This window comes from Stegodyphus dumicola, chromosome X1 (assembly GCF_044657685.1).
Source record: "Stegodyphus dumicola isolate Sdum_Otavi_A_Nest chromosome X1, ASM4465768v1".
Lineage (NCBI taxonomy): Eukaryota > Metazoa > Arthropoda > Arachnida > Araneae > Eresidae > Stegodyphus > Stegodyphus dumicola.
The window spans coordinates 170312236-170329112 of NC_140780.1; the positions used below are offsets into that span (position 1 = coordinate 170312236).

The 16877-nt window shown below is 31.7% G+C and overlaps 1 protein-coding gene across 1 annotated transcript in view; it reads left to right on the forward strand.

The window, feature by feature from the left end:
- Positions 1 to 1129: 1129 nt before the first annotated feature.
- The window catches only part of LOC118200681 (peptidyl-prolyl cis-trans isomerase-like), a 32448-nt gene continuing 16700 nt past the window's right edge, over positions 1130 to 16877 (forward strand). Inside the window, exon 1 of the mRNA XM_035372638.2 lies at positions 1130 to 1329. Within this exon, the coding sequence (XP_035228529.1) occupies positions 1261 to 1329 (69 nt within the window). The 5' untranslated portion in view covers positions 1130 to 1260. The remainder of the gene's footprint in view (positions 1330 to 16877) is intronic.

Here is a 16877-nt window from a genome sequence, read left to right on the forward strand (position 1 = left end):
CAAAGAAGAAACAACCCAGAGCCTGTGAGGCGAGGTCGATGAACTCGGTACAGTAACGAGGGTGGTAGCAACGCAAGGAAACGGAGAGCGAAGCGATAAGACGTCTATCTCGAACGCTGTCCCACCTCGGAATGAGGAGGTTAAAATGGTGTTTTAGTAGGAGGTTAAACCCTCCATGGGTTGCGGGAGTTAGCTGATTATCGATATTTGACAGTAAATTCCAGATCAAATCAAATCCATGCAACCGAACAAATCTGGTACAAAACATCCAACCCTAAATTACGCTAGCAATATTTTATGGCTATAGCAATTTCTTGGTTTTCCTAAAAAGTATTACAATTTGAGATTATCATACGTTCTTATTAATTCTTAAAAGAAAAATCATTTACTAAGATTAGCAGCAGTTTTGGGGCTGCTTTAGGCTTACCAGCTCGCTCTTACTGATAATACTTACAGCAACCGTGCTCGCCTTTACTAGAGAAACTACAGCCTACCTTAGCCCTTACTGGTTTAAAAACTGTTCACAAGTATTTCTATCCCCAAATCCTGTATTACCTGAAGCTTATAATTCAAACAAATCCGCGAAAGTTACAACTTAAATTTTTTGGAAGAGAGAGAGAGAGAAAAAAAATTGTTTTAAATGTAAAGCGATACACTTCCTTCAGATATAAAGTAATTTAATAAATTTAGCAATTCCATTAGTTTCAGGTAAATAAATTGGGGAGGAGGAGGGGGAGAATGTTTTAGTTAACAGTGCAACCGCTGCAAACTTGATTGACACCGCAGTCAACTTATTTGCCGGCAGGTCGTAATATGGAAGTGACGACACTTCTCTTGGAATAAGCATTAATTTATGATCTTTTCAAAGAGTCATCAAAAAAAAAAAAAAAGTGGGGAGGGGAATAAAACTATGGGTCTTCAAAAAAAGAGGGAGAATAAAACTGTTTCCGTTAGCCGTTGATCAACAAAGAAGAAAGTTCTACTAATAGCATTCTTTTCGATTAAAATTAAAAAGGGGACTGCGGATCTCGAGGCGATCAAACTTAGCCGAATTATAGAGGGCTCTCGTTATTTTAGTAGTTGAGAAGCAGAAACATATGGCATCTGGCAATACCAATAGTGATGGCTCATCTCCATGTGCTTCATAAACTTTTCCCGCTTTCAATCAGCGCCATTTTGCGACAAAAGCCGGTAGTAGTTCTGAGTAACGGTGTTAACTTGAAAGCATTTTTTAGTCCTCGTCAATTTTGTACCAACGACATGGCTAAACCTCAGGTTTTCTTCGATATCAATGCTGATAATCAGCCTCTTGGTAGAATTGTTATGGAAGTATGTAATCATTATATTATATACGATGAATTTTGCAATTTTTTTTCTGCATGTGTAACTATTAACTTCTTTTAATAAATTATTTTACCTCCCATTTATTAACTTTTTTAGACGCTGTCATAGGTTCTAAAAATTTAATAATATTACCATTATAATGTTTTTCATAGCATATAGAATCGACAAGGCCAAATATTATTGCTAGTGGTAATTTTATTTTCGCCATCTGAAGACTTGTTCTTAATTGTAATTTTTAAAGAAAAGTATTTTAATATCAGTTTTAAAGGTCTGTTCTTTCTTCTGCTGAAAAAAATTGTAGTTTCAAATGTTTGTTGTAGAAAACTTAAAAATGGCGAACAGTTCTGGAATTTTTCATGACACACTGTATTAAATCTTTTGAATACTCATTTCGTTTCTCCAACAGTGTATTTTAAGCATTATTTTTGTGTTAGGGTAAAATTAGTAGTCGGTATTTTATTTCTTATCATTATCTCCGAGACTTAAATTCGCATGTGTTGTGAGCTGCCATAGCCATTTTTTAGAAATCTGAGCGTGTTTTCAAAAATTATCAATTACTTTTAAGTTATTAAACAGAATCTCGTATACTTTAGAGAGTGTTCATAATAATTTGTACTAATATGTAAACTTAGGTGTGATTAACGTATTTCAGGCTTCTCTGGAAATGGGAAAGAGCATCTGTCTTAAAATATTCGTTTCATATCGATATAAACTAAATCTTTTTTTTAACCTAGTTTTGTTTCTGTGTTAGAGAATTATGCATTAATTAGAGAATTATGCATTAATTTTGAAATTTATGTAGAATAGCAGGTTCTGTAGAACTTGTTAAGAATGGAAATTTATACTTGTACCACCGCAATGGCATGCTGAAGTTATTTTGCCACACTGTAGCTTTGATCTCACCGTGCCCTTCTAAATTTCCGCCCCTCCAGGAGTATTGTTAGATAGTGAATGTCTAGTTTGCTGTAAATGGGGGCGGGAATTGATAACAGACGTTTTTTGTATTTTCAGCGAAACAGTCTTGTATTGGCAATACTATTTTACATTTTCTCTACTTATTGTATAAGCTAGTAATTTGCATAAAAACATCTGGAAGTCATTTAATATTATTGTATATTTAAAAAAAGCTTTTCAGTTTACTTAAGGATGAGAAATAGTTTTTCCCAAAAGTCTGTATATAGTACTTGTACTTGCTTTGTTAGTATTTAGTGAAAGCAATTTCATTCCAGGTTGAATTGGCCCATCTGTGCCCCAACAGTAAAGTAACTGAACAATGGTCGTTAAGTCCCAAGTCGTGCCAACAGGGTGCTTGCATGGGCGTTTTTCTAATGCATATAGGAGGCAGTTTACCTTAGAAAAGACCTTCACAAAGTCGTTTTTCCCCTAAGAAAGACCTCGAGGCTTTGCCATATTTAAGTTTTAATGGAAATTGTGCCACTGGTATGACAAAAATCATGATATATGTGGAATAGGGTGAAAAGTAACCTTAGATTATGTAAATTTTAAGAAAATTGTGTAGTTATTTAGTCTAACAAGTTTTACCTTGTTTTGTTCTTCTGGTTAATTTTTCAGAAAATCTTAATTTAGCATGCATTTGCTTTTGGTATAACTGGAGCTTGGAAGTGGTTTTAAGGATTATTTATATCGGTTTGGCTTAAAAATGCAATTGCTCAAATTTTGCTGCATCAAGATTTTCTTAGTTTGGTTACTGATGTTCTGTTTTCATATTTTTAACAGCCCACCAGCGGCCGAGCGGTAAAGTCGCTGAACACTGGTAGTTCGGTCCGAGGTTCGAATCCCGCGAACGGGCTGGCTGCATGGGTGTTTTCGTGGTTTTCCCCATGTGGAACGTGTATACGAGCCAGTTTCCCTTAGAAAGTCCTCCACGAAAGGCATCCCTCCCCTTTGGCAGATAGCCCTAGTGTGCTTTGCCGTAATTAAATGCACCACCATATTTTTAACAAATGTCTTATATTGTAATATAATGTTATTTCCAACTGAGAAGATAAAAGTAAATCAAATGTTCTGAAATTTTTTAAATGCGAGTAAAAAATTTTGGGTTAATCTTTGGATTATGGTAACTTGGCGAAAATTTGGCGACCAACTCTGCTACAGCAACCCTCTATTTTTTTTCCGCCGCCATTTTGTCTTCACGAAGTAAAGACATGTTTCTTTTTATTTACTGAACACTTTTTCCAACAATCTGCTATCCGAATTATACTTATGCTAGAAATTTTATGGGACAAAACTGCTTAATCATGACAAATATTAACTGCCACATTGGGAAAAAGTGCAGAATCGCAAACTCCTTGCCGCGTTTTTCAGAATCGCATATACACATAAACGATGACACGTCGACTTATTTTTACTTAAAAAAAAATCCTAGAATTGCACAAAAATGGCATTGTGCACACTACACTATAGCCATGTACACTGCTTTTTTCTCATAAATTAGAAAAATTTCACAAAAATGCATGACAATTTTCCGAATCTTTAAACCCGGTAAAAAGAACAAATATGAAATGGGAAATTTTCCGTAACCGGCCCTTGGCTATTTTTTGGCCGCCATCTTGGATTTCAAAAACGCGCCTCCGGCCAAAATTATTTTCCCTGTCCGAGGGAAATCGGAAAGGGAAAACAACTCTGACCTACCAAACATGGAAAAAACTAACTAACCGAATTTATGGTGCCATCCTGAAGGCTACTCATCGCTGTTCCTTCCTTCAGATATCTATCAGGATACCTGCAAATAATAAGAAAAACAAAATATATTTTTTTGCTGAGCACAAGTTTAAGAAATATTAAATGAAATTGTTTAAATTACATTAAATACAACTGCTTAGCAGAACTGCAAATTATAATGTATATATATATATATATATATATATTTTTTTGCTGGGCAAAAGTTTAAGAAATAATAAACGAAATTGTTTAAATAACATTAAATATAACTGCTTAATATTTTCAAATATGCAATTATTAAAAAAAATGTATAATATTTTTTGCTGGGCAAAAGTTTAAGAAATAATAAATGAAATTGCTTAAATTACATTAAATACAACTACTTAATGTTTTCAAATATACGATTTGCAGAAATCAGCATTACAAAATAGTTTCATGCTTTAAAACTAAAAGAAATATCTATCATAAAATCAATCAAGAAACCTAGTCTTTTATAAATACATAAACTATTTTTATAAATCTAGAAATACTTAAAAACACTTAAAACATACAGTAAAAGCAAAAAAAAAATTCTCAGTATCGTAAGTAAGGGATAAGTTAAGTAATCGTTTTAAACTACGAATTTACTTTATTCTCGTTAGCATCCTCTGACAATATATGAAATTTAAGTTAATTTATATCATAATATATATAAATAATAATATTAAATTGTATTAATAACAAATTAGCACTTACTTTGTACACGAGACATCATTCCCGCCAAAGTTACGGTTGCAGTGAACGATGAACTCAGATCGTTAAGTTAATAATCTTGGCAAAATTTATTAAGAAGTTCTGCAAGTTCTTATAAATAGAATTATTGAAATTAGAACTGCTATTTATTGCCAATAAACAAATATAAAATTGTTATATAGTATAATTTTTCTTATATTTCTACTCTTATGTTTATTCACAATCTACATTTGATTATATTTAAGGTCTTGTTTTTACAGTTCAGAATGTTAAATTAATAATACTGTTTTCTAATTTGATTAAAATAAAATACAGTAAATAATTTCAAACAGAATGGTATAGATTATTTCGCTGCGAACAATTATACTAAATATTTATGTACATTTGAGAATTTAGCGCCGAGCAGTTATTAATCAGCCATGATGCTCTTCTGTCTGCCTATTTACAATTTTAAATTACATTTTTGGAAAGAAAAATTAAATTCAAGATTAAAAAAACTTTTTTTAATGAAAATGTAACTTTTTTAAAAGCTTCATTTATTAGCTAGAATGGTTCCAGTTCACTTATCTGTATTATCACAGTGAATCAAATATTATTACTGGCTTATCAAACATTAATAACAGTATAAATAGAGTTTTTGGCCCGATTGAATAAACGTAAGAAGACCAGCTAAGAAAACTTGTAGCCGCATAATAGGGTTTTAAAAACGATGTTTGAAATTTCAGCTAATTTTCTGTAATGCATCCCCATCATTAACTCCACATGGATTGCCAAATATTTACAAAGGCACCTTCAATTTCGTAGCTTAATAGTAGCTACTTTTGCAGTTATTCCAGCAAGCCCTACATCAGAAACAACAGCCATTTAATGCACATTGGTCTCAAGTGTCTTTCCAGTGCAGGATTTACGTATAAGCTACACATATAAGCTACTATTATATATAGCTTAGGGCCCCCACTTTCTTCGCCCCCTAAAATTAAAATATAGTATAACAGACTTATAAAGGGCCTCATATTTCAAACAGCCTAGAGCCTTATCAAGTTTAAATCTAGCTCTGTGTCTTCCTCAGAAAGAAGTTCGTGCTAAATAATTCATGTGAATATGGGAGCTTCGACAGAGGTTCATCATGCCCCAACCCATTGCTTTAAAAAATTTCACTTAATATTCACATGCATGAATGACGTAATGGGCTGGAGCCACTCGGGTTGGAATCATAAACAGTGGCTCAGAGTCATGGGATTATCTTCAGAAATCATGTGAAATCTCACCTACAAAAATCTTTCTCTCCCATCTTGGGTAATAGTAGGTATAGGCTCAGTAAACAGTCATCCACTTACATATTAATAATGGCGAAGCAATGTCAAGCAACATGGACTGAGTAGCAGTGAGTTCATCTGAATCCACAGTCTGCGCTGAGATCTAGAAGACCTCTTTATAAGAAAGGAGGAAAATTGAACTTACATAAGTGCATCCTTATGTAAGTTCAATTTTTGTTTTCATTACTGACTAATTAATTAAGCAAAGGATCAAATAAATCTTCGGCACCTTTATGCAAATTCACTTTACTCGACTTTATCATCTATAAATACAGCTTCGAAATTCTAGATCACAAGGGCTCTGTTAAAAGAATCAAGCAAGCCAACTAGATATCTAGTTTGCCTTGAATCAAGATGGTTTGATAAGGAGTACATCATAACAGGGCCGTTCCTAGGCCATTAGATACCCGAGTACATTCGAGATTGCTGCCCCCAAATTTAAAACAAAATGCTTAATGATTAATAAAATTTATATTTCATACTTGCTAAGTACTTACATATGACACATTGTATAACAAGTACTGACATATGACAAGTATTTACAATGAATTTGAAATATTTAGGTATCGTGGAAGTCCGGCCGCCCCTGATTTTCGAAGCCCGCTTACTTTTACGCTTTCCACCCTCACTAGGAACGGCCCTGCATCATAAAGATACTTGCACACCTGTGCAAATCGTTGTTGTTTGATAATCCTTTTACCTAAAGAAATCTTGTTAGAAATGCTCCTGCCTTGAAGACGAGCGTCCCTGATGAGTATCATTTTCTAACTTCAGAAAAGCACTCTTCATAAAAGTGCATACTTATGTAAGTTCAATTTTTGTTTTCATTACTGACTAGCGGTGGAGTAGCTAGGGTGGGGCAAGGGAGGACATCTATTCCCGGGCGCAGAATTCAGGGGGCGCGAAATTGATGTTACGAAATTTTAGAATGAAATGTTTTCCGTTCTTGACACAGAGAAAGGGGCGCAAAATCTTCAGTTGTCCCCGGGCGCCGAAAACCCTAGCTATGCCTCTGCTGACTAATTAAGCGAAGGATCAAATAAATCTTCGGCACCTTTATGCAAATTCACTTCACTGGACTTTGTATAAATGTACCCTTTGAGAAATGTGTGACGAGTGTTTCCGTAGAAAAATCTTGTTTTTCACAAAAGTGCCAAAAATTAATTCCATCCCCTGCATTATTAATTAATTAATCTGCAATGCAAATGAAAACCCCATTCGCATAAAGAGACCTGCCTTAAATTGTCCGTATCCTTACAGAGGTTGCATTTTTCAAAATTACAGATTGATTTTTGTAAGGTTCACATGCCTTTATGCCAAGGCACCCTTACAAAGAATTTTTATTTTTTCGAACAGCGATCGATCTTTATAAAGGTGTATTTACCATTATATCTGGGTGCCCATTATGAAGGTGTCTCTAAGAACCACCGCAAAAAAATACAATACATCGCAGATTATCATCGCAATAACTGGGCACATTGCAGATAAAATTAAAGAAAGGCAAGGTGAGCTGCATAATATCCATTGATTCTAGATACTCCTGTTGGAGCCACAATTGCATATATGTCTGTGCATTTTAATTTTGGTATAAGCATATATACAGCTTCCATAACATGCGACCCATCCTCCTATATAACAGGTGTTTTGGTTGATCTTTGCCATTTGACATTCTATATTCTTACCCTGAAGAGACCATGTTCATTGAAATAGGTTCTGATGCAAATGTGCAAACATTAATATTATGATACACACGTGGTTGGGCACCTTTTCCCATATATTCTTACAGTGGCTCCTCCATTGCCGTCAGCTGTTTGATACACGAAGTGAATGTCTGCAAATTCTGAATTCGTAAAATGGTATATACTCTGTGGTTGGAATCAGAAAGCTTTCCAACTGCCTACCAGGAGCACTGGTACAAAATACAGATTTATCTGTTTTTCCATTTCTGGCCTTGTTGCCCCATATAAATACGGTTTATTTCGTTTGATTTTTATTAAAGATGAGTCAGCCTGTATATATAACAGAAAGATGAATTGTATTTTGCCGATGCATATGAGAGGTTACCTTTAAAGTGGGGGAACTTAACAAAGCAAGGTTATTCGTAATTATGTCATAACGAAAAATTGTTTTTAATATTATATAATCCTAACTAATATTATAAATGCGAATGCGAGTTTGTTTGTGCGTTTGTTTATTACCCTTTTACTTTTTAATTACTTAACCGATCACCATGAAATTTTCAAGAAAGATTATAAAAGGTTTTAGGCTATATAATGTAACTTATCAGTTGAAACTTAAACTATACAATAAGTTTTATAGTTAAAATGATTGCTGTTATATAAACATTAAATGTTAAACGATATAAAAGTTTGTCTGCGCGCACAGGTGCTTGGCTTAAACCACGCAAACATTTTATAGACAATAAATATTTAATAAACATTTTATTTATAACCTTTTCTAATATACAGGGGCATAGCTAGAGTTTCCAGCGCCTGGGGACAACTGAAGCATTTGCGCCCCATTCTATGTGCCAAAAATGGAAAACACTTCATTCAAAAATTTCGTAGCATCAATAAGGCACTCCCTGGATGCTGGGTCCAAAAACAGATAGCCTCACCCAATCTATGCCACTGCTAATATATCAAAAATATTTCTTGAAAATTTCATGATGATCCGTTAAGTAATTAAGGCGTGAAATCGTAACATTTATTAATTTTTACTTTAATTTTATTATTTGAAATCCTTCAGTATTTACGGGTTTCGGCTCATCTTTCACAAAAATTTTTCAGTCATTAAGAAAATATACGTAGCAGTTTTACTAGATTTCATGGCGATACACTCCACGTAAATACAAAATATCCGCGGTCTATAGGTATAGAAGAAGGGCAGTATTTACTGAAATTTTACACAGAGTGTATTTTTAAAATTCACGCAAAGTTGAAACTTATTTAAGGACATTAACACGAGTGAAGCCGTGGGTAAAAGCTAGTAAAACTATAAAACATGACGCCACATTAAATTAATTTACTGGAAAACAAGGGCCCACCAACGGCCGAGCGGTAACGTCGCTGAACACTGGTAGTTCGGTCCGAGGTTCGAATCCCGCGAACGGGCTGGCTGCATGGGTGTTTTCGTGGTTTTCCCCATGTGTAACGTGTATACGAGCAAGTTTCCCTTAAAATGTCCTCCACGAAGGCATCCCTCCCTTAATGCATATAGCCTTTCGAGTGTTTTACCGTAATTTAATAAGCCAAACCAAGTCTGAGAAAAACTAATCATTATTAATAAGAAGAGTTATAGGTATTTTTTCCTCTTTAAAGCGGTCTGTAATGGTATAATCGGAAGCCCGCCCGCCTAGAAATCATGAGGTTAGGAGTTCGAAACTCGGCGAGGGCAACGTATATTTTTCCTGCCTATTGGTGCCTGAAGTAAAATGTGGTAGCTTATAATATGTCACTATCAGGATTTAGCAACTGATCTTTACCTTCCTTGTCGCCCTTGAAGTAGGGGAGAATGCAAGGAATTTTCTCCTTTATTACCGCAATGGAAAATTTGGCTAGGGTATTGCACCTTTTTCATATTCTGGCTAGGCAGAAGAGTACCAGGGGGAGCAGAACAGCCAGGCCACTGATTAAGAGGAGAGGCCTCCGAAGAACCTTAAGTTTTTAAGTATATATTTAAAAAAAAAGAAGCTAATATGTGGTCTGTATTGGGAGAATCAATCCCTAACTCATAATTGGCACTAAAGATACTTTTCGGACGGTGTATGTTTCAGTTGCTCCATGCTAGAGAAGCTTTTCGAAGTTGAAGTGGATTAAAAGCTATCTTCGTTCAACAATGTGCCCAGATTTAATGGCTTGTCAGTCTTTTTGCATTGAAAATACGGTAGCTAAACATGTTAATTAATTTTTGACGAAACTATAAACAAACTTTCATAAGTCAAAATTCACTAAAAACAGTTATAGCTTTTTTATTTTTAGAAAAGTTAACAATATTTTTTAAATCATCAAAAATAGCTGATTAATAAGCATTTTTAAATATAAATTTGTTTTCTAAATGTAATTTTTCCCCTTAATCTTAAGACTTGCTTTTCAAATCAATTCAAATATTTAATTTTAATTAAATAAATGTTAATTTTATATTTGTGTTGACATTTTGTATGGTGATCATTCCAATATAGGGTGACCAAGTGAGATTTCCATCCTGAGCATCGATAATTAAGTCTGGCACTGCAGATACAATTTTGCATATTTGCCCTATTTCTTACTTTGACAAATGTAATGATTTTACAAAATTACATGTTTTATTTGTACAACTTTTCCATCCTTAGATCAGTCAATATACTAAGCATAAAACCTATTTCAAACATTCTGCGTGTGTGTATTTATGTTTTATTTAAGCTAATAGAAAATATTTAATAATGGAAATTTCCTTCATCCAGAGTCAGTTTACAATCCATAAAAGATAAGATTAATACCAGTAATAATGTATAAATAATGTAAATAATGAGTAAAATGCATAATATATTTTAATAAATGAAGCTGGAAATTGCAGATGTGTGAATTTTGAAATAAATACTGATAACCAAAAAAAAAACAGAATAGAAATTTGTGCTTATTTTAAAAAATGATACAAGCAAAGTTAAAATAAAAATAAACATTATCAATGAAGAGTAACATTATTTATACTACATTAAGGGGCATCAAATGTAACAGAATGATAATAATAAATTAAAAAATTTATTTACATGCATACAATTTTATGTTAAATATATAGAAAATTTTCATACGAGAATACAAGAATAAAGAATTGTTTTATTAAAGAGTCTTGAAATAACTGTAGCTTTTTCTGTCACTTTTAAATTCAATAACTCTTAAAATTATAGTGATATTTATAAAAGCATAATAAAAATAATTTGATTAAACATTCCTTTTACATATTAGGCCAACTAATATTACATATTACAGCTCATGAAATGTTTCTGGTATGGAAAAAAGGATCCTTCTAAAAAATTTTCTTTACATATATATAACTTTCTATAATTATGTTTTATGAAAATATTCTTAAACCATTGAAAAGAATGAAATTTCCTTCGTTTTCAAATGATTATGAGATATTTTAATGTAATGCTGATAAAGAAGATATTTTTAACATTAAAACAGAAAAATCTAAAATAGCTAAAACATAGACACCTTGGATAAAAATTTGCGAGGAAAAAATTATAAAAATGAAAATAAAATTTTCATAGCACATAATTTTAGCATTTTAGTAAAAAATTATAAAAATTGCACCATTATACTTTACATACAGCCACTTTACTGAGATATTTATTTCAATATTATATAAATTTCATGTTTCATTTCCTATTTATCTATTTCACTGTCTTCTAATTTGACAAATTTTGTCTCAAATCTGAGATAATGTATTAATTCTAGATTCAGCAGCAATTACTTTCACAAAACATATATGAAATTAACAAGATGCTATTAATTTTGCATGAAGGCTTTCCATATAAAATTAACTCAGATTTTCTACATTTATATAGTTCTATATAAAAAGAGCATCTATTTTGGAACATAATGACCAATATGAAGTAATAATACATAAGTTATAATTTTAATAGTCACAGCATACTGAGATATTACATTTGGCTCATTGTAGAACCATAGCCTGCATACCCAGCAATGCAATCATTACCATAGTCTTCATATCCAATGATATAATCATTTTGCTTATCATATGATAAGCTTGCTTTAAATTGATTTCATTAAAGGGTACAATAGAATACCTGCCATAGCTTTTCAGTTTATTGCCATATAACTATCGCACTAAGCACAGCAACTGAAAAATTGGTCACAAGATTTGTGGCTTAATTGTCTGATTTTCCGAGATTTAGGTATTAAGTTTTTATTTTGACTGACATTCCTCTTTGGAATGTCACTGGGTTTGCTTGATGCAGCTACTTGCCCTGAAGATGGTTAGCTTGGCTGTTCACAGCTTTAATGAAGCTTGCTGCAGGGTGGTGAATTCTACTGCATAACTAAGCAAATAGCTCCTTCACATTTACAAGTCTGCTGCTTCTGCACACCTAATCAGCTGGAAGGGATAAAAATTATAAGCATAAATAATTACAAAATCTATTCACAATAAATTTTATATTTTAGTTAATTTATTTATTGAATAAAATAAATGTGAAAGTAATTAGAAAGCAGCACTGAATTAAAATATTAGTAATACTCATAGTGTAACAACGCTGATACTGCAAATGCTAAATTAAACGAGTATTGGGACTTTAAAGCATTAGAAATGAGTGAGTGTTGCATACAAAGGTTAGCATTTTGGATGCATAAATTCATGTCACACATAGAGAAAATTATGAAAACTTCCATGCAGCCAGTCTATTTGGCAGGATACACAAGTAATAAACATGTTTAATAATGAAACATAATAAAAATATTAATAATTAATGAGGGAAAATTTATAGTTTTGTTCTTTTTATTTAAGTTAATATTTCTATTGTGAAAACTAACTTAATACACTATTCACTTTCTCTTTGCCAGTATTAAACATTAATTCTGAATTATAATAAATTTTCTAACTGCTCTGTTATTCATTCACAATAGTAATGGCTTGAGTTAATTTCTTCTGCGTTTATTTCATTTATAACCTCTCAAAGTTTTCAACTACATTTTATCCTATAGTTCTAATCTGAGGTAATGTGTTGCAAATATCAAGTGTTAAACTGTCATAATAATAATATTATAGACAACTGAAGTTAACAAGCACATATTGTAAAGCTTCAATCATATGCAGAAGTGATTTATATGCAAGTATATCTTTATCATTTGGCCAATTTGAATTCAACAAAATAATCTAATTTTCATAACTTTCTCAATTTTTATTGTCTGCAGATAATCAAAACCATTTTTAAAGATGGACTACTGCACATTATTGTTAAGAAATATATCACATTGACATTCTTCAGCCTTATTACTTTTTAACTTTAACAAATTAATATTTAAGTACTAAAAATTAAATATAACACAGTTATAGCTCTGAAGCTATGTGACAGATGCAACGAGCGAAAGCTCTGAAGTCAGATTCCAATCAGTCTGGGTCGTATTTATTTTGCATATAAAACAATACATGTGAATTCTAGTTAAATAGAACCAATGACTAAAAAGCACTTGTTTTAAAAAATACATAATAAAAATGTATTTTTCATATTACATATCAATACAAAATAGCGTATTAAAATAAAGTCGTAGCTGCCCGGATGGTATAGTGATTAGGGAAGCCTGAGTACAATACTGAGGGACCCGGGTTCGAATAATGAACAAGGCATTGATGTAAATTAGCTGTCCCTTCATAGGAGGCAAAGGTGGCCTGCCTATTAGGTGCCTCCATAATAGATCACCATATCTGATTTTAGGAGTGGCCAATGCCGGCATAGGCAAGCATCCACCATTGGAAACAAAAAGTACATGTGCAAGAAATGGAGTTATTCTGATGCTAATGGTTTCATAAAATTAATTATTCTTTTCTGATAACTCGATTCATAATTATAATGTGGGGAAAAAAGAAATATAGAATATCAAATCCCATTTACTTTCCTGAACCAAAGTATGAAAGTAACAGCACAGTGTATAAAAATGTTGAACAACTGCATCGTTTGTTAACACAGTTCTAACTGAAGTACTGTTTTGAAGAAGGGTATGGAGTTTTAGGGCAATTAGCATATACTTTGATGCTTCTTATTTCATTAAAGCTAATTCTTATATATAGGCATAGTAATGTTTTGCTCATCAGCATTTTATGAATTATTGACAATTTCAAAACAACAAGTATAAATATGCAAAATAAAATAAGGAGCTGTACGACTTTAAAGCTCATATAAATTGGAATACCTTATGTTGGAGCATTGCTGAACTCATACTTAAAACAGAATAAAATGATAAATGAAAATCAAAACACTACTATATATGCACTGTATGTTACTTCCTTATTAAAGCAGACAGTCTGAATATATTTAAAAGTTACAAATTTGGTGATTCAATCAGCTTATTTTGTTATGGTGTCTTTATTAAATAATAATCAAATGTCACCTATGGATATTCTAATATATTTTAAGAACATTAGGCTTAAATAAAAAGTTAAACTTTACCTTTCTGGATTTTGGAAAGCCTAACAGATTTCAGTTCACAAAAGTCCCATTTATTGCTATTACAGGCCACACATCGAGCAAAAGCTTTCATTGAAGGGCATTTCAACCTGAAAAAAGAAATTAAATCACCATTTAAAATTTCATGATCAGGGTAACAATATAAAGGTTTAGCACTTGGCTTATAAATAATCCTGCTCTTTCAGAAAAATTTAATTGCCATGACAATAGATTTAGGTTGGTAACTTATTTCTGTAAAAAAATTTTATGCCCTTTTCAGGAAAAACATGAACACACATATTTACCATATAACATATTCCTCGAAGTATAACACAATGGCTTCAAATCACATTAATTAGAAAGTTTGATTTCATTTCTACTTTAACCAGGTTGCCTTCATGGCCATATGACATATAATATATTCTTTAAAATAAAGACTAATGTAACAGATTCAAATAACAAATTTAAAAGTTTTGTCCCATAAGTGAAAACATAACTTTGTGAAATAAATCTTGCATCCAATTTAAGGCCATGAGAACTGATGTTTGACAAATACTAAAGAAGGTTTATTTATATTTTTGATGCATTAGACATGGACCTGATTTAATCAAAAAAACTTTAATATGGGGGATAGGTTGGAATAGCTTTAACTTCTTTGATAAGCTGAAGCATGTTTAGAACAAAATGTTTTAATGACAGGTAAATTTCCATCATTTGCAAATCATTATATTATTAAATACATTTTAATGAGATACTAACAACTATGACATTTTATGCATAAAAAGAGTAAAAATTAAGCCAGTTATCATTTAGCTTTGTGGTGTCATCGAAGCTTTGCTTCTTCTCCCAGCATAAATTCTTTGGTGGTACACTACTATATTGTCAACAATATTATTTTCATATTAGTTCCACAACAGTAAATTAGCATGTTCCAGTTCAGAGTTTGAATGCATCTGAAATGTTTTGTGCACAGTTTGAATTTAAGAAAAATCTCTTTCCTTCAGACTTATATTTTCAGCTTAATATTCTAATGATTTACTTTTTTTGAAATCATATACTACAGCTATATCCATTTGACTTTGAAGGGAAGATTAATAATTCTTATCTTTCAATATCTTACCCATATATCTTTCTTTCTGAGTAGCTATGTGCAGAGTTAAAAAATGTATAGATATATAAAAATAAGGATAGCTTAATTATTTTTATTGAGAAAAATTAAATGGGCATAGCTATATATGTAAGAATACATAATTAAATTAGTCCAAATCATATTTAATGCATCTCCATATCTATTTTAATATTTTCATTTAATATGTATTTAAATGCACTAATCATTTTATCATTAGAATTCTAGTAAAAGTAAGAAAAAAGCTATAATAAATTAAATGCTGTTGTTGGTTTCATTTTAACTTTGCCCAGTTTGTCTTCATGGCAATAGCAATATTTATAACATATATAATACTTAAAAAAGGAACTTTTTGTTATGTTAATAATAATTTGCTTCATTTTTTAACTCCCAAAACCCCATAAACGTTTTGCGAAAATATAAAAAACTTTATTTTCTTTTACCGTAATGTTCAAAAAATAAACCCCATAAACGTTGGACATTCATACTTATCCGCAATAAATCCTACACTCGTACACCATTCAACCAATTCTTTTGAATTATCAGATAAACGCATTAAAAATTTAGAATTCACTTTAGATAGCATCATGCAATCCAAAAATTAATCAACATTCTTTCACACAACACACAATGAAGCTTAATATAAAATAATATAGTACTACAGATATTTTTTCAAATTTTTTTTTACCCCCTTTTCCGATTAAAGAACTGTAATTCGTCCATTAATGTCACGTGACATATCTCATGATCTCTTGTTTCCCTCACACAAAATAATTAGTAATCGGAAAATAATTAGTTAAAATAATATAGTACTACAGATATTTTTTCAAATTTTTTTTTACCCCCTTTTCCGATTAAAGAACTGTAATTCGTCCATTAATGTCACGTGACATATCTCATGATCTCTTGTTTCCCTCACACAAAATAATTAGTAATCGGAACTGAGTACTTCTCACATTATTCCCAAAGTCCTAGGTAGTAACCTTTATCGCCTACCAAAATGTCGCCAAACTACCTGTTACCATATTCCAAAGATTAGCCAAATTATATGTGTAGTTTTTGTTATGATGTCATTTATTGTATGAATTGTTATTTCAAGTAATTGTTGAAACTTTCGCATGATTAGCGGCTAGGAATAATTTTTTATTCCGACTAAAGTAACAAAGTGTAAATGTAATTTTAAGATTCTTTCCAACCTACAGCCTTGTAGTGTCTGATTACTGTTATGCCATTTTAGGTATTGAAGATATTTGTAAAAATGTTAAATTTCAATATTGTTTTTATGTATAAGAAATATATGCAATGTACATAAATGTCCTTATGTGGCCTTTTTTTTTTTACATATGGTTTGAGTGATGTGGATTTGAAGGGTGTAAATATTCATGATTTGTCTTAAAATTATCAGTTTTGTAAGAATTTTGTCAGCTTTTTGTATAACACTTCCATTTTGGAAGAATTTTTGGGGAAAGTGTAGAATCATCCACTGCTTGGTGCGTTTTCAATAATTGCACATACT